Source organism: Pelobates fuscus, chromosome 5 (genome assembly GCF_036172605.1).
Source record: "Pelobates fuscus isolate aPelFus1 chromosome 5, aPelFus1.pri, whole genome shotgun sequence".
NCBI classification, from domain to species: domain Eukaryota; kingdom Metazoa; phylum Chordata; class Amphibia; order Anura; family Pelobatidae; genus Pelobates; species Pelobates fuscus.
In genome coordinates this window covers 378938812-378955166 of record NC_086321.1, presented here as the reverse complement: position 1 = coordinate 378955166, position 16355 = coordinate 378938812, and the positions used below count along the sequence as shown (strand labels likewise).

At 40.9% G+C, this 16355-nt stretch overlaps 1 protein-coding gene across 1 annotated transcript; it reads right to left on the bottom strand.

Moving 5' to 3' along the window:
• Window positions 1-1234: 1234 nt before the first annotated feature.
• Window positions 1235-15944, bottom strand: LOC134612326 (Fanconi anemia core complex-associated protein 100-like). Its single transcript, XM_063456665.1, has 10 exons — window positions 15885-15944; window positions 14180-14373; window positions 12798-12916; window positions 11121-12025; window positions 9978-10131; window positions 6012-6748; window positions 3357-3481; window positions 2644-2754; window positions 2474-2560; window positions 1235-1523 (listed from the first exon to the last, which is right to left on the bottom strand). The coding sequence occupies exons 2-10, from the start codon at window positions 14330-14332 to the stop codon at window positions 1392-1394; spliced, it is 2523 nt and encodes an 840-aa protein (XP_063312735.1). The 5' UTR covers window positions 14333-14373; window positions 15885-15944; the 3' UTR covers window positions 1235-1391.
• Window positions 15945-16355: the final 411 nt, after the last annotated feature.

Sequence of the window (16355 nt, the reverse complement as noted above, 5' to 3'; positions counted from 1 at the left end):
ACAAGAGGCTCTCTTTCTGAAGGTTTTCAATTTTCCAATAGGTTAAATAAAATAACAAACTAAATAAATATATTTCCAAACTGAGGATTAAATATAATGAAGGCAAGCTTTATTCTCTCCTTATAACTGATCAGAACATATCTTCCCATTGTGTTATAACTGCCGTTATATCTGCAGATTGCACCCATGTGTTTTATATTAACCCTCCTCCTTGGATATTAACATTATAGCAGACAATCTGCAGGTAGATATCAGCTGCTAAAAGCCCAGCCGTGGCTGCCATCAGTTTTCACACAGTTTTGGAACCCTGGCTATGTGTAGCAGTTCCCGAGGCCCTGATTATGAATGTGCGTGGCTGACTGAGACTCTCACCAGGGGAGGACATCGGTCCATTTTCATTGTCTTTGGAAGTATGTGATGAATCGGCTCCTGGGGCTGGTATATAGCTGTGTGAAGTTTATAAATCACTACAGTTATAAGCTCCCACAGGAGGGAAGCCTGGGTGCAAGGCAGACTCTGCACCATGACCTATGGGATGATTCAAGCTTGTTGGTTAGTTCAGAGAAGTCATTTAAACAGGTTCATTCAATCAGAATGTCACGAATCCTCCAGACTCCGCTCACTTCTGGAGAGTTACACAAGCCCAGGCATATCCATGCTATTAAAAAGGTGGCTGTATAAAAATGCCAATGTTGTCTATATATTTGGGTTTATAGGTGTAATTATATTATAACATGTTACTTGTCACATGTTTAAGTTTTATACAAGATAATGCTGTGTTGCAAGTATTTTAGTTTTAATATGTTTTATGAAATAAGTAATATTATTCAACAAATCAAACAGCCTCGCTTAGGGGAGAGATTCTGATAGACGGGGGGACCCATGTTACGGACTCTGTGCTCTGTCCAAATCAGTATATCACAGGGGTGGCCAACACTTAGAACCTGTCAGTTTGAACTACAAACACCATGATGCCTTTTGTCTGAAAGATTTATTGGAACAGCTTCCTTTAAGATGTGAAACCACACAGACAGATAGATCTTATTTTACATTTAACAGACTATTGAAGTCTGATGGCAGGAAAATGTAAACACACAACAAAAATGATTATAACCTTAATATGAAGGTAAGAATTTCTTATGCTTTTGGGTTCATTTGCAAATATTTACATGCAAATACTTTGCTCATAAGTGCATAAATTCATCTTAGTTTTCACCTACTGACCAGAAAATCTATTTGCCTCTAGAGCCAAGTATTTGATAATAAATCTGTCTGCACAACGTACAGTCACTATAGAAACATCTCCACCATTTACCAAATCTAACCTCCTACTAGATCCACGGACAGGAAGCTTCTAACTTCTCCAAAACAATGGAATACAACTAGTTGGATCAGAAGATGAGAGGTCCTGGATCACGTAACACTCTATAGATGTGCAGGAGCTTCTGCAGAATTGGAGCAGAGTTCAGTCCCTTCAGCACACAAAGTCTGTCCCGCATGGCTTGCACTTCTTTTAAGGAAGGCTGAGCAGCAAGAAAAGCAATGTTAGCATTAACACATACAAATAGTTACAACGAAAATACGTTAACTGGATTGGAATTCTACTTAAAAAGACAATTGTAAATCTCATTTTAAAATCACTAAATGAAAAAAATATCAAATACTATATTCAATAAAAAATATGTCCTGAGACGCAAAAAGGACAGGGAAAAACAAACAAAAAAACAGGACTATACATAGGATACAAGGCCGTATAGACTGGAAGAAAGGAGATTTAGGCAAGGTTTAAAGAGTTTGGAGTCTATACAGGTGTTTAAACAGCTACTAGATGCATACTTGCAAAAACAGAATATTCAATTATATAATCTTTCAATGTAGGGTAATAACTGCTTGATCCAAGGATTAATCTGACTGCCATTCTGGGGTCAAGAGGGAATTGTTTTCTTAAGTTTCTTGCAAAATTAAGTACTTCAAACTGGGCTTTTTGCCTTCTTTTGGATCAGGTCTCTTTTCAGCCAATGTAACAAGATCTTGTAACTAGAAATTGTCCATTACAGGCACAAGCAGTGATATCATGGTGAAGGGCACATTGGTGAAGCAAACTACGGAACTGCAGATAGCTTTTCTTTCCTTTAACTACCTTAGGAATAAGGTAATAATACAACTTTATAAACTACAGTTGTAGCAGTGTTGAATAGCAAGGTTTCAAACTGAAGCCCAATATTGCTGCGTGTAATATCGCATGCTTAGAGATACAAACCTAAGGGCACTGGTGTGGGTGTAGTGGCAAACTAAACAAACCATCATTCATTAGCCCAATCCGTATCTGGGAAATGACACACAAACAGCCAAACAGCTCACAAGGGAAAACTATACAACAATAACAACCACTATACTACACCACAGTAAATGAGGATTTAAAGAATACTCGAGAATTAAGATATAGACAGACCAGAATTGGCAAGTCACCTACTTCTTTCACGAGGAATTGCTGCTGAATATTTCTCAATTTTAAGTCAGGGGTGTGACATCCATTGCTTTTATTTCTTTGGACCAGAGTCTGTAAGAAATGATTAACGGTTAGAAGAACCCTATACTTGAACACTTATGTTCTATTTGCAAGGCTGAGGACTTTTAAAATACCCTGAAGCGGCTGATCACGGCCATATGCATACAGGCCAAAGCGTCTAGATGAGGACTCCCAATTTCAACCTCAATGGCTGGAATAGCTGTTGAAGACTCTCCCACGGACACCTGCAAAAAACACAAACATAAAATATTTAATAGTTAAAGGAGTCATTTATGTTTATAATGCAAGATATCAATGTTAAAGTATATCTTTAGTGTGTGCTTTGGACTTAAAATGAATTATCCCAACTGGTAAACACAGGATAATATAAACCACATTACATTGGGTTATTCTTATTGAACTCAGCAGGATGAAATGCTGAGTTGACCCTGCTGGGACTAGAACTTGCAACTCTGAGGTTTGAAAAGCTTTTACAGCCCAACTTATCACAGTTGTTATAGCTTGCAAATGCCATAAATATGTATCATAACTGGAAGCTCTGGATTTGCCTTGGAAGCCAAAAGTCAGAATGATGACTGCTCTCACCGTGGCAAGTATTGTGTATAGCCCAATTAGATCTGCAAAGGGACAACCCATTTGTTTGGTATGTGCCATCCTACTGTGCAACCCTTTCACTCCCTTACAGGAAAGGGGGAATTTGCAGACTAGCAGAATTCAATTTCACAGGCTTGATGACAGTGAATTTCCCATCCCTGTATCTGGTATTTAGGCCAGCTGCATGTAGCCAGGTAAAGTTCCAAAGCCCATTGATTTGGTGATAACTCACTTCGCGAACACGTAGAGAAAGCGCTCGTCCACTCGGGGTGACAGCATGAACTTCCTCCTTATTCTCTGTACTTGTTAGCTTGTCTGGGAAAAGCCATCGCAGCACAGAGCTGCAGACAGACTCTCCTACAGGAAAAAATGGAAGGAAACATACTTCAAACGAGGAAAGGCTACAGCTAGGACTGCTTAAACATGACATGAGGGATGCAAGCACTAACCGGCTTAATAACTGAAAGGATAATAAAACCAATGCAAAATACAGAGTAACCATATCCTAGGGAAGCCATTAACCAGGGTCCAAATGTAAAAATAAAAAAGGGAAAGGGGGGTTATAAAAATAAATAGTTGTTCGGTCTGCTTTCTTCTTAACTACATGTGAAATAATCTATCAATAATCTCAAACTAGTCAGTAGCAGCTTTCTGCACGGAGATCAGATGGTAAAAAAACAAAAACAAATTGAGGGGTTTTCAACTAAAACGCGTAGCAAATAGCTGCAGTTATAAAACGTATTAAACTACAGTTTGTGCAAATAGGGGATTTTCCATAAAGTATACCATGAGCACATGTTGCTACATTGTTTGAGCTGCCCTGTAAAAAGTTACTCCAATACCCATGACCACGTTTGTGTTTAAAAGTGGCCATGGTGGGAGCAGTCTGTAGGCGCAGCAATTTATCTTGAAACGTTACACACAGATATATGCAATTGTGTTCCGGGTGCTAGTTACGCCCCCAGCACACGTGACTTCAGCAGGCCAGAACTCCAGGGCAAACATTGCGTCTGTCGTCAGCGTGCACTGCACTCTGCCAACAGCCGGAATTGGTGTGTCCCTTGCAAGTAGTGGCTGCAGATGGATGCCTTAGTCTCTACTACCTCCCCGCTTCAAGTTAAGTCGTTGTCCCCACCTGCCATCAGCATAGACTTAAAGCAACGCTACATTTTGATGAAGCGGTCTGGGTGCAATGTTCCGGTCCTTTTAACCCTGCAAAAGTTAAACATTGCCTTTTTTTGGAGAAATTTCAATATTTAGGGTTAAGTCCACCTATAGGAGACCGAATTGGGGCTGCACACACTCAGTGACAGAATATTTCGTACTATGGTGCACCAAAGAAGGAAGAGGTGTGTTCCCAGGAATCCAAATAAACACAAAAATTAGGCACACATTCTCTGCCTTTTGGATATTCTGTGTGCCCAAGGTTTCTACGTTCATGTCCACCTGTAGGGGCTCTCAATATGATAGCCACTATTGACTCCTCCGCAGCAATGACCGAGTAAAACTCAGTCACGTGATGCGGAAGCCACATAGGAAAGCATTGCTTCAATGTTTGTCTGTGTGAAAATTTAAATGAGCACGCAGCACTCGTTGCGCAAGCCCATTAGGTTCTCATTGCTCCTCTAGGAAGGGAATGGGACTGAGCCATCAGCGGAAGAGGCCCTTCCTCCTCGGTGAGATCGCTGCAGGAGGAGAGCTAAGCAGCCTAAGGGAGTGAGTAAAAAAAGGTTTGTTTTTTTAACACTTTATATGCCAGATGTGTGGGGGAGGGGAATAATTTTTTTTTCTTCATTATCTAATTGCAGAATATTAATCTTCAATTAAATGTATTAAACAGTTTCTTATCCTCAAGTAATGTGATTGTGAAGGAATGCCCCATCACTTGGATTGGTACTATTCCCTTTTCTCCTTGTTCGCATTGTTGTTCGAACTCCCTTGATTCGGTTCCCGGACGAAGACCACTCCAGCACCTCGTTAGAACGTGGAGTATCAATGATAAAGTGCAAAACCACAAAGGAAACAATAAATGCTCCCCATGGGAGGTGGCCATTTCACGTAACTATGTGCACGTGGTTGACAGAATGGATGGCGGCCATTTTGTCTCCCGAACGCAGGCAGCGGTACCAGGTTGTTGAGTGCCTGGAATTCATTTCGGCTAGGCACTCCCGCGAACACTGGTGAAGATGGAACCGCTGCCCGTCCCAGTTCCCGACCACCAATTTGAACGGCGTTCGAGAGATATGAACTACTGAACGGGGGGGAGCATTCACTACGTGAAAGCAATTGGATAGCTTGTGTGGTTTTTGGACAGAAACTCCCAAACTGGTCAAAACTTTACCCCGGTGGCGATTCTATACCACCAAACCGATCTGAGCGCTTTTTGGATATGCTGGGCGTTCAGATCAGTGCTATCCGGGGATGTGACTCTTGAGGGGTTTCCATGTATTTTGGGGGGTTGTAAGATTGGTTATGTTTTTCTTTACCTGAGAGATAATGGAGTTACAGTTTCTGGACTCAATTATCTCTCAGGCACAGGGAGGAGTTTACTGTGTTTCTGCATGGAGCCCCCCTGCTGGGGGTCTGTGTATAAACTGAGAGTGCTTGCCTAAAAATAAAAACAGATCTACTCCCAGCATTCAGTCTATACTAATGTCTGGGGGGAAAGCTATACGAGCGATATTCACTTTCACTGTTTGATAGAGCTACTTCGCAAAGGGAAGAGGAGGTCGTGGCGGCGATATACTGGCAGTCCGCCACAGTGATAAATCTCCTGAGGTCAGATATTTTCAAAATGTATATCATAGATCTAAAGGCTTGCTGAGTCTATTACTTTGTATGTGAAACTATGAATAAAATTAAGTTACAAAAATAATAAAACGGTTACCTGATTTTTTGTTCTGTAGGACTTGGCTGAACAGATGGGCAGACACACGTACTGTGACTTTTAATGACACTGTAAAATTAACTCTCGGATTACCAACATCCTCAGTTATATGGCTCAATTCTCCCATGTTCCTTTCAATTCTGTTTGACATCTTTAAAAATGTTTCAACTACATCCCAGGGTGAGGTAACAGGAGAGAAAGGATGGCCAGCTCGGGGGTTTAACCTAAGGCACTGCAGAATATCGATGGAGAGATCCTGTAGAGGTACACAGATTCCTTGTTTGTGGATTGTAAACAAATCTGTAGGGCTAACAGAATGTTCATTATCTGCGGATATTTCCTTAAAACTGTAAAATAATGTGCATGCCATATTGATAGGGAACTCAAAATCGCGACTGCTCTGTATGGACAGAGGGAAACACAGTTCCGTGTATTCTCCAGGTAATAATTTTGGAAGAGGGAAAGAGTATGAAGTCCTATTGTCACATGAATCTGTCCACAAGTAAATGCACAGTGTCCATCCTTTCTCCAATACGCAATCTGTGTTGTTCTTTAATTTACAGGCCGCAACAAAACAGTTCCTCCCCACAACATTGGTCCAGGACACCTTGACCTGGCAGTGTACGGGACAATCCGCTGGTGACGCAGTCAGAATTAATCGGATCAATGAAGACACCTGGTTGAGGGCCATCAGACAGCTTGTCTTCTGATCAAGAATGGATCTCAGTTTTGAAATCCTGAAGGTTGAAATAAAAATCCTGCATGATTAATAAAGTAACGGGATCTCTATGACTACTATGCAAACTACCCTATGTGGACATTTCAAGGATGACTTTTAAATTCTCATTGAACAACTTTTATTAAAAAGAAAAAGGGTAACAATACGTCACAGTAAAGTAAACTTACTTCTGTATGAATATGAACCACTTATAAATGTTTGACACTTATGTTGTCTACTTTGTGTGACAAGTAATTGCCTCCATTATAGAATGATTGGAAAAAAAAAAGTAAACTTACAAAATTCCACTACCAAGTAATAAAATAATAAAAAGACCATTGGTATATCTGCGATGTAAGATAAAGAGCAAAGCAGCCGTAAAAACGTAAACTGGATACGGAAAAAAAAAAAAAAGGAAAAAATATCGGTCAAGAGGAAGGAACTACATATCTAGGGATTGCGCCGGCAGATCTATAGCGAGATCACTAGCTGCGTATAGCGGGATCACTAGCTGCCTATAGCGGGATCACTAGCTGCCTATAGCGGGATCACTAGCTGCGTATATTGAGATCACTAGCTGCCTATAGCGGGATCACTAGCTGCCTATAGCGGGATCACTAGCTGCCTATAGCGGGATCACTAGCTGCCTATAGCGGGATCACTAGCTGCCTATAGCGGGATCACTAGCTGCCTATAGCGGGATCACTAGCTGCCTATAGCGGGATCACTAGCTGCCTATAGCGGGATCACTAGCTGCCTATAGCGGGATCACTAGCTGCGTATAGCGAGATCACTAGCTGCGTATAGCGAGATCACTAGCTGCGTATAGCGAGATCACTAGCTGCGTATAGCGAGATCACTAGCTGCGTATAGCGAGATCACTAGCTGCGTATAGCGAGATCACTAGCTGCGTATAGCGAGATCACTAGCTGCGTATAGCGAGATCACTAGCTGCGTATAGCGAGATCACTAGCTGCGTATAGCGAGATCACTAGCTGCGTATAGCGAGATCACTAGCTGCGTATAGCGAGATCACTAGCTGCGTATAGCGAGATCACTAGCTGCGTATAGCGAGATCACTAGCTGCGTATAGCGAGATCACTAGCTGCGTATAGCGAGATCACTAGCTATGTGCTAGTAAGGTTTTGTTTTTGTAAGTAACAGAGACTGGCTGTGTTTCATGGAAATTATCTGTGTTGCAGCCATCTCTCTCCTGTGCATGAGACGACACTGGTGTTTGTACAGTGCATCTCAAGCCATTTAAAGTTTACTATTTTAAATTCAGTGGCATTAATAGAAGTTGATGTTTAGCTAGGTACACCATTTCCCTTTATGTAGATGGCTTTACACAATCAGTTGTCAGCACAATACACTGCGTGCAATGCAGGGTCACAAACGTCACTAAGGAAGGGATGTCTTAAATAGTAAAAGAATTCGGAATGCAAGGCCGCATTCCAGAACCAGATTCTCCAACTTTACTGTATCACAGTTCAGATTTATAACCTGCGTTGCGCAATTCTAAAGCAATGTTTGCAAAAGTTTAAACATAGTTTAAAAAAAACAAGGCAGCATTGTGAACTTTAACAAAATGTTGAAGTTTAAGAAGCCAAACGAACAGACAAGTAAATATTACGATTAGACAGGATGTGTCTTGCTTTCAGAGTTTTCCAAGACCATTATGGAGCTCAAAGTTAACATGAAATCCAACTATTTGAGGCTCGATGTACACTGCATTCTGTGCTGCCGCTAGCTCATGTCAACATTGTATTCACATAAATAGGAGTTTGGGATTTTAGGCTAAAGTGTAAAAACATAGAAACATAGAATGTGACGGCAGATAAGAACCATTCGGCCCATCTAGTCCGCCCAATATTTCTAAATACTTTCATTAGTCCCTGGCATTATCTTATAGTTAGGATAGCCTTATGCCTATCCCACGCATGCTTAAACTCCTTTACTGTGTTAACCTCTACCACTTCAGCTGGAAGGCTATTCCAGGCATCCACTACCCTCTCAGTAAAGTAATACTTCCTGATATTATTATTTAAACCTTTGTCCCTCTAATTTAAGACTATGTCCTCTTGTTGTGGTAGTTTTTCTTCTTTTAAATATAGTCTCCTCCTTTACTGTGTTGATTCCCTTTATGTATTTAAATGTTTCTATCATATCCCCCCTGTCTTGTCTTTCCTCCAAGCTATACATGTTAAGATCCTTTAACCTTTCCTGGTAAGTTTTATCCTGCAATCCATGAACCAGTTTAGTAGCCCTTCTTTGAACTCTCTCTAAGGTATCAATATCCTTCTGAAGATAGGGTCTCCAGTACTGCGTACAATACTCCAAGTGAGGTCTCACCAGTGTTCTGTACAATGGCATGAGCTATTCCCTCTTTCTACCGCTAATATCTCTCCCTATACAACCAAGCATTCTGCTAGCATTTCCTGCTGCTCTATTACATTGTCTGCCTACCATTAAGTCATCAGAAATAATCACCCCTAAATCCCTTTCCTCAGATGTTGAGGTTAGGACTCTATCAAATATTCTGTACTCTGCCCTTGGGTTTTTACATCCAAGGTGCATTATCTTGCACTTATCCACAGTAATGGAGATGCCACAACTTTGACCATTTTTCTAGTTTACCTAAATCATTTGCCAAATGATCAGAAACAGCAATGTTTTCGGTTTGTCCAGTGTGGCCAAAAATAAAATAAATGAAATATGTCTGTGTTTGTTTGAATATATGTGTCTATATGTACGTACGTACATACATACATACATACGTACGTACGTACAGTGGCGTACATACAGGGTGTTCGCCGCTGCCAGTCACTCCAGGGGACACGGCTGCCCAGCGACTGGGTGCCCGCCGCCATGTGTTTGCGGCCCCAGCCTGTGCAGTTTTACCGCCGAGGAGGGGGGAGGGGGAGACACACCCGCAGATCAGTTTTCGGACCGGGGCCTCATGGATCGTGTCTACGCCACTGTCAGGTAGAGTGGGAGCTTCCCAGAAAAGCTCTTAAACACAAAGCTGGAAAGATGAAGGGTGCGTCTGGATTCCAGCGGTAGCCAGTTTAACTCTTTTAACATGTCACAATGGTGGGTCATGTAATTACATTGGAATACAAACTGACAGAAAGAGTTATACAGTGTAATATGTTTATGAAGGCAAATTTGCATCGCTGATCTGTGCTTAGTTAATCAAACCCTGCGTGCAGGAACAGAAGACAACATATCATTACAAACTCTCTCACCTGTCTGACACAGTGCCAATCCCTGAGAGGAGGGTTTTGATCTGCTTCCCTGATCTGGAACCCAACAGCCCAACCTGTGCCTTACTCTGTTTTCGATTCAGTTTACAAAGCAAAAGTTTCCCTCTGTTAGAAACCGCTACAAGCTCCACGTCACCTGCAAGGAAACACAAATGGAGGTGGTACGGGACAATTATTTTATGCATGGTGTAAAAGTTAAAATAAAATCTATGAAACTGAAAAAGCCTCTTGAGGTCTCTTTTTTAACTCAATCAATAGTCAGGAATATAAAAGGAGGATGACAGCAAACTGTATGTATTAAACATGTAGGGATTTGTAAGTAAGGTAGGATACAGCCAGGAAACGAAATGCTGCTTTTAGATTTGTGTATCGGTTTTTACTATAGTGCCAATAGCTAAATCAGCAACTGTCACTTAAAGGGACACTCCAAACACCTAAAGCAGTGTAGCTTGCTGAAGTGCTATATGTGAAGAGTGTGCCCTGTTTTTCGTTCATTTTACAAAAAGGTGTAAATTTCAATAGAAACTGGCACTTTTATAAATGAACCTTGTTACGCCCCTCCTGCTGTCAATCAGACAACAGGTCTTGCTACTTCCTGGATGTTTATCTCAGTGGAGATAAATTCAAGAGGCAGCAATTGCTCAGATCACCTGCCGTGCAAAGGCTTCTCAATGAGCTGTATTGGGAAGTTTGTGATTGGACAGCCTCAGAAAGTCTGGGCGGGGTTAGAAGGGGAGGGCTTGTAAAGGCTGCAGACAAGAGATCTGCCGCTATTAGAAGCCATTCTTAGATATAACTTCAATGAAAAATAATTAGTAATTGCACTCATGTTTTTATTGGAAAAAACTAAAATTCTATTGAAATGTTCCTTTAAGTGTTAATTAAGTGTCCCCACTCCCCCTCCCTTGTCATTGCCGATACTTCCTCTCTCAGAACAGGGAATTCTGGGGGCTAATCAGCTCAAATTGGTAATTTCAAGACTGATTAGCTACTGAAGTGCCCTTTTCATTAGTTACAGGTATCAGAGCATGTTAGAGTAGAAATATGCAGTAAATATATTGTTTTATGCTGATTTTAACATGTAATATAATGGTTTGACAGAACCAAGCTGTGTGTTTAACGTACCATCTGGAGAACAGGATGTCAGAGCAATAGCCACGACCATGGTTACACTATGGCTAACAGAAGGCATTATGGGATTATGTTGGGTCCTCGTAGTGTCCATTTTAGCTGATGGAGGAATAGTGACAGCGAGGAGGTCGGAACACGTACTGTAATATACGTTGGAGCCATAGCAGAGAGCACAGGAGACAGGGGCTTGCAAACGGTATTCTCTAAACTCACAGGTTGTCCCTTGTGTATTGCTCAGCTGTGTCAAGGTCACTAATAGGCCTCCACAGCCAATGAATAATAAGCAATCCGAGGCCAAGGTCCCATTGCTCATCGATGAGTGAGCGCTCTCGCTGCTCTGCAATTCTAGTCTTGTGGCTCCAATGAAGACAACAGGTTGCTCCAGGTGATAGAGGACTCTCACGCATTCTATAGGTGTGCCAGAGTTTCCAGATCTGGGCAGACCAGCAGCATTTAAAGGAAAGCAAACTACCTGTCCATCTGGGAAACCACAGAGAATCACTGGAGACTCAAGCAGAGCGCAATCAAGTCCCAGCACCGCTGTGAACATGGAAGGCTGTAATTTAAGATTACAATTATCACTCGATTCATTCTCTTTCCAGAGAGTAACACACTGCAGTAGCGGATGGACACCAGAGTCTTTCAGCTCTTTAATAGCTCCAGGAGGTGGTTTAATTGAGAATTTCATCTCTCGGAATGGAGTCATAGAAGCAGGTTTGTCACTGCAGTGAAATAGTTTGATCCCCCAGTTTTCTGGATGTTTTGAAGCAGTAACTACAATCCCATGAGCCACGGTGAATGCACAAATGGAGGGATCACACAAGCAGCAGGATTCCATGCCTACAGAGAGGATTTTCACATTTCCTACGCTTGTGGGATGGTCATGTTCCTTCAAGCACCTTAGTGAAAAAAAGAAAATATATTTGTACAAAACAAAGACAAGTAAACCAAAAGCAGGGTTTTAAAACCTCACTCTTCTACATCACAAAACCATGTTACACATATAGTAGAATATTAATTTACAAATGTGTTACCCCTGGGTAAAGACAAGCCATTTAATCTATGGCTAACAATGCTGTGTGTATATGGACCTATGCACTCCCACAATGAAGGTCTCAGAGAGAGAGGACTGTGTGTGAACCTATCATGGAACTGCTAACGTCAACGGTGGCATCTCCATGGCAATCAAGGTATCAAAACATCAATTGTCTACATTTAATGCGATGTTATTTAGATAGTGGCTAGAGAAATATATTGATTATATATTATCTTATATTCACTGCCATGAGTTCTCCACGAGAGGTGTAGCAATGTATTATAAGGATGTGCAGTTTATCTCAGAACTAATCAAATTTCATGTATACTTCCTAGCGCTCTGCCAGAGTTTTATTTCGAATAACACATGTAAGAGTTGTTATGAACACATGGCTAAACCCATTTGGTTTCAATGGAGATTCAGTGTCTGCTTCACGATGGCCAATCACTAGCTGTTAAAATGTCACATTTGGTTGTGCCTGCGATCGGCTTTAAGAGTTTGAATAAGGACTATTCGTATTGTGGGGAATGGTGGCAGAGGAGGATCTGAAACTTGGACAATGTCCCGGACACCTCAGAAACAAAGAGATCAATTAACTTTCATTAATTGGCAAGCGGCATAATCCTGATTCTCACCTTCCTTCTTCATCCAAATCAATAAAGTATATTCCATTTTTGGCACAGAGGACATAAATCTGCCTTGTAGATAAGACCAGCTCAATGCGCCAAACTTTTGCAGGGAACAAATGCACGGCCTGTAAATGAATAATAAATCAAAAAGTGCTCATGACGGCTAAACAACAAAAACACGTGTACCTCATGCTTAAAGGAACACTATAGTCCCTAAATTACTTTAGCTAAATAAAGCAGTTTTAGTGTATAGATCATTCCCCTGCAATTTCACTGCTCAATTCACTGTCATTTAGGAGTTAAATCACTTTGTTTCTGTTTATGCAGCCCTAGCCACACCTCCCCTGGCTATGATTGACAGAGCCTGCATGAGAAAAAAAAAACTGGTTTCACTTTCAAACAGATGTAATTTATCTTAAATAATTGTATCTCAATCTCTAAATTGAACTTTAATCACATACAGGAGGCTCTTGCAGGGTCTAGCAAGCTATTAACATAGCAGGGGATAAGAAAATCTCAATTAAACAGAACTTGCAATAAAGGAAGCCTAAATAGGGCTCTCTTTACAGGAAGTGTTTATGGAAGGCTGTGCAAGTCACATGCAGGGAGGTGTGACTAGGGTTCATAAACAAAGGGATTTAACTCCTAAATGGCAGAGGATTGAGGCTGCAGGGGCATGTTCTATACACCAAAACTGCTTCATTAAGCTAAAGTTGTTCAGGTGACTATAGTGTCCCTTTAACATATTTCACACCGACTGGTCCAATGTATGAGAAAGACAGTCAAGCAATTGATCAGCTAACTAACGGCTTATTTGCTAATTGGTGAAATATGATGAAAGGACATGGAAAAATGCTACAATAAGGCCCAAAAAGCAGTAGCGTTAAAAAAGTGATAGAGAGGGATTATTTTTATTTTTATACTTGTCAATTTTAGCCTAAATGTTGTAACTGCCTTCTGCCTTTTGTTCACCACAAAAACACGGAATGAATATTCACTAAAAAAATTTTAAAATGGTTTGTTAGAGTCTTGCCGAAGAGAATTTGACAATATTATTGCCTATCCAAAAACATTATTCTAGAATGGTAAGAAAACCAACATAAAGCTAAACAGAGATATTGTAAGAAACATCTGCAAACATAATCCAAACACAGCACTAAAAATAATCACAGAAATTCAGTGTGAAGTGTCAGGAATTGAAAAAGAAATTCACATTTCTAGGCAACAAAGACTGAGCTGAACATAGTGGAGTTGAATAATGTTCCCAATGTGGCAATTTTTGCCAAATATTTTAATTTCTACCAATGGAAACTTTTATTAAATCGCCCTGAATCAATGAAAAATCAATGTCCCTGGCACAGGAAGAGTAGGAACTGCGGATGTCTCACCGTTACACATCTCGTCTTCATGTCGTACAGAGAAACAAACCTGGTGCCGTTAGACACATAGACTGCATGTTCCCAACATATAACCTGGGCTTGGTCTGACGCTGGGCCATGTGCTGGGCGCTGCAGCGCTGCCAGGTACCGGACAGAAGACATGGTACCTGCTGTCAGGGCGAACCCTAGTGCTGTATTAGTGTCTGCAAAAGAAGAAGAGAAATCCTATCACAGCCAGCCACGCAGTGCTTGAAATATCCATTAACATGGCACATACGTGTTTTATGGACACGGCAAATCAGTGTGTTACCACATTAGCCATTTCTGCAGCCAGATGGTTGTCAGTTACATCAGGTCACCGTTTAGTGAATATAATCCTTCTATTACATAGCACATTGTGAAATCCCGTGCAGAATTCAATTTGGAAAATGAGATAATTGCCAAGTTTAAAGTTAAATAAAGAAACGCAGGTGTGAAGATAAAATTAGTGCTGGCTTTCTTCTACGTTCTGACAGACAAAACAAGTTTATTCACGGCTGACCTGGCGGCATCTATGTGTGTATGGCATGCTGTATTATTTTGTAATAAATAATATAAAATGAACTCTTACTAATTAGAACCCCTGTTAAACAATTTCCAGTTCAGTAAATAACCCTATTTGATCCATACATTATAATAACCGTACAATACACAATATCTGATCCATACATTATTATAACACGCGCGGTATATTGGATCCATACATTATTATAACACAGGCGGTATATTGGATCCATACATTATTATAACACAGGCGGTATATTGGATCCATACATTATTATAACACAGGCGGTATATTGGATCCATACATTATTATAACACAGGCGGTATATTGGATCCATACATTATTATAACACAGGCGGTATATTTGATCCATACATTATTATAACACAGGCGGTATATTTGATCCATACATTATTATAACACACGGTGTATTTGATCCATACATTATTATAACACGCGGTGTATTTGATCCATACATTATTATAACACGCGGTGTATTTGATCCATACATTATTATAACACGCTGTATATTTGATCCATACATTATTATAACACGCTGTATATTTGATCCATACATTATTATAACACGCTGTATATTTGATCCATACATTATTATAACACGCTGTATATTTGATCCATACATTATTATAACACGCGCGGTATATTTGATCCATACATTATTATAACACGCGGTATATTTGATCCATACATTATTATAACACGCGCGGTATATTTGATCCATACATTATTAGAACACGCGGTATATTTGATCCATACATTATTAGAACACACGGTGTATTTGATCCATACATTATTATAACACGCGGTGTATTTGATCCATACATTATTATAACACGCTGTATATTTGATCCATACATTATTATAACACAGGCGGTATATTTGATCCATACATTATTATAACACGCTGTATATTTGATCCATACATTATTATAACACGCGGTGTATTTGATCCATACATTATTATAACACGCGGTGTATTTGATCCATACATTATTATAACACGCGGTGTATTTGATCCATACATTATTATAACACGCGGTGTATTTGATCCATACATTATTATAACACGCGGTGTATTTGATCCATACATTGTGAGGACCGGTAGGTACCCGCCTGACACGCTCTATATAGCGGCTGAGAGGTCACCTACCGGCACACCTGCCCCATTAACCCCCGCTGTTCCCCTGTTGCCGTGTTTCCCGCCCTTTCCGTTACCATAGCAGCAGATCTGGCTCTCGGTCCTCGAACGCTATCAGGAAGTCGCGCTCCGACTCCCCACGTGACCGCTCTGTCCAATCCCGGCGCACTCTCCATACTGAGCGCTGATTGGCTGACAGTTCTCTGCTAAAATGCGGAAACTGCAAGACACAGCCCCGCCCACCGAGTGGCTGCCTGGCTGAGCCATACCTGCCAAGTGTCCCTGTCTCTGAGGGACAGTCCCTATCTTGGCTCCAAATCCCTCTGTCTGTCAGTTCTAGGAGCTCCTTATTGTTGGAGTCTGAGTATAACAGAGCTCCATATTGTGGAATTAAAGTGAAATTACAATATAGGTCCAAGCAGTCTGATTGGAAACACAGCTGTTTGTCAGACCACAGGTCCCAGAGGGTCACTGCAAGCCTTA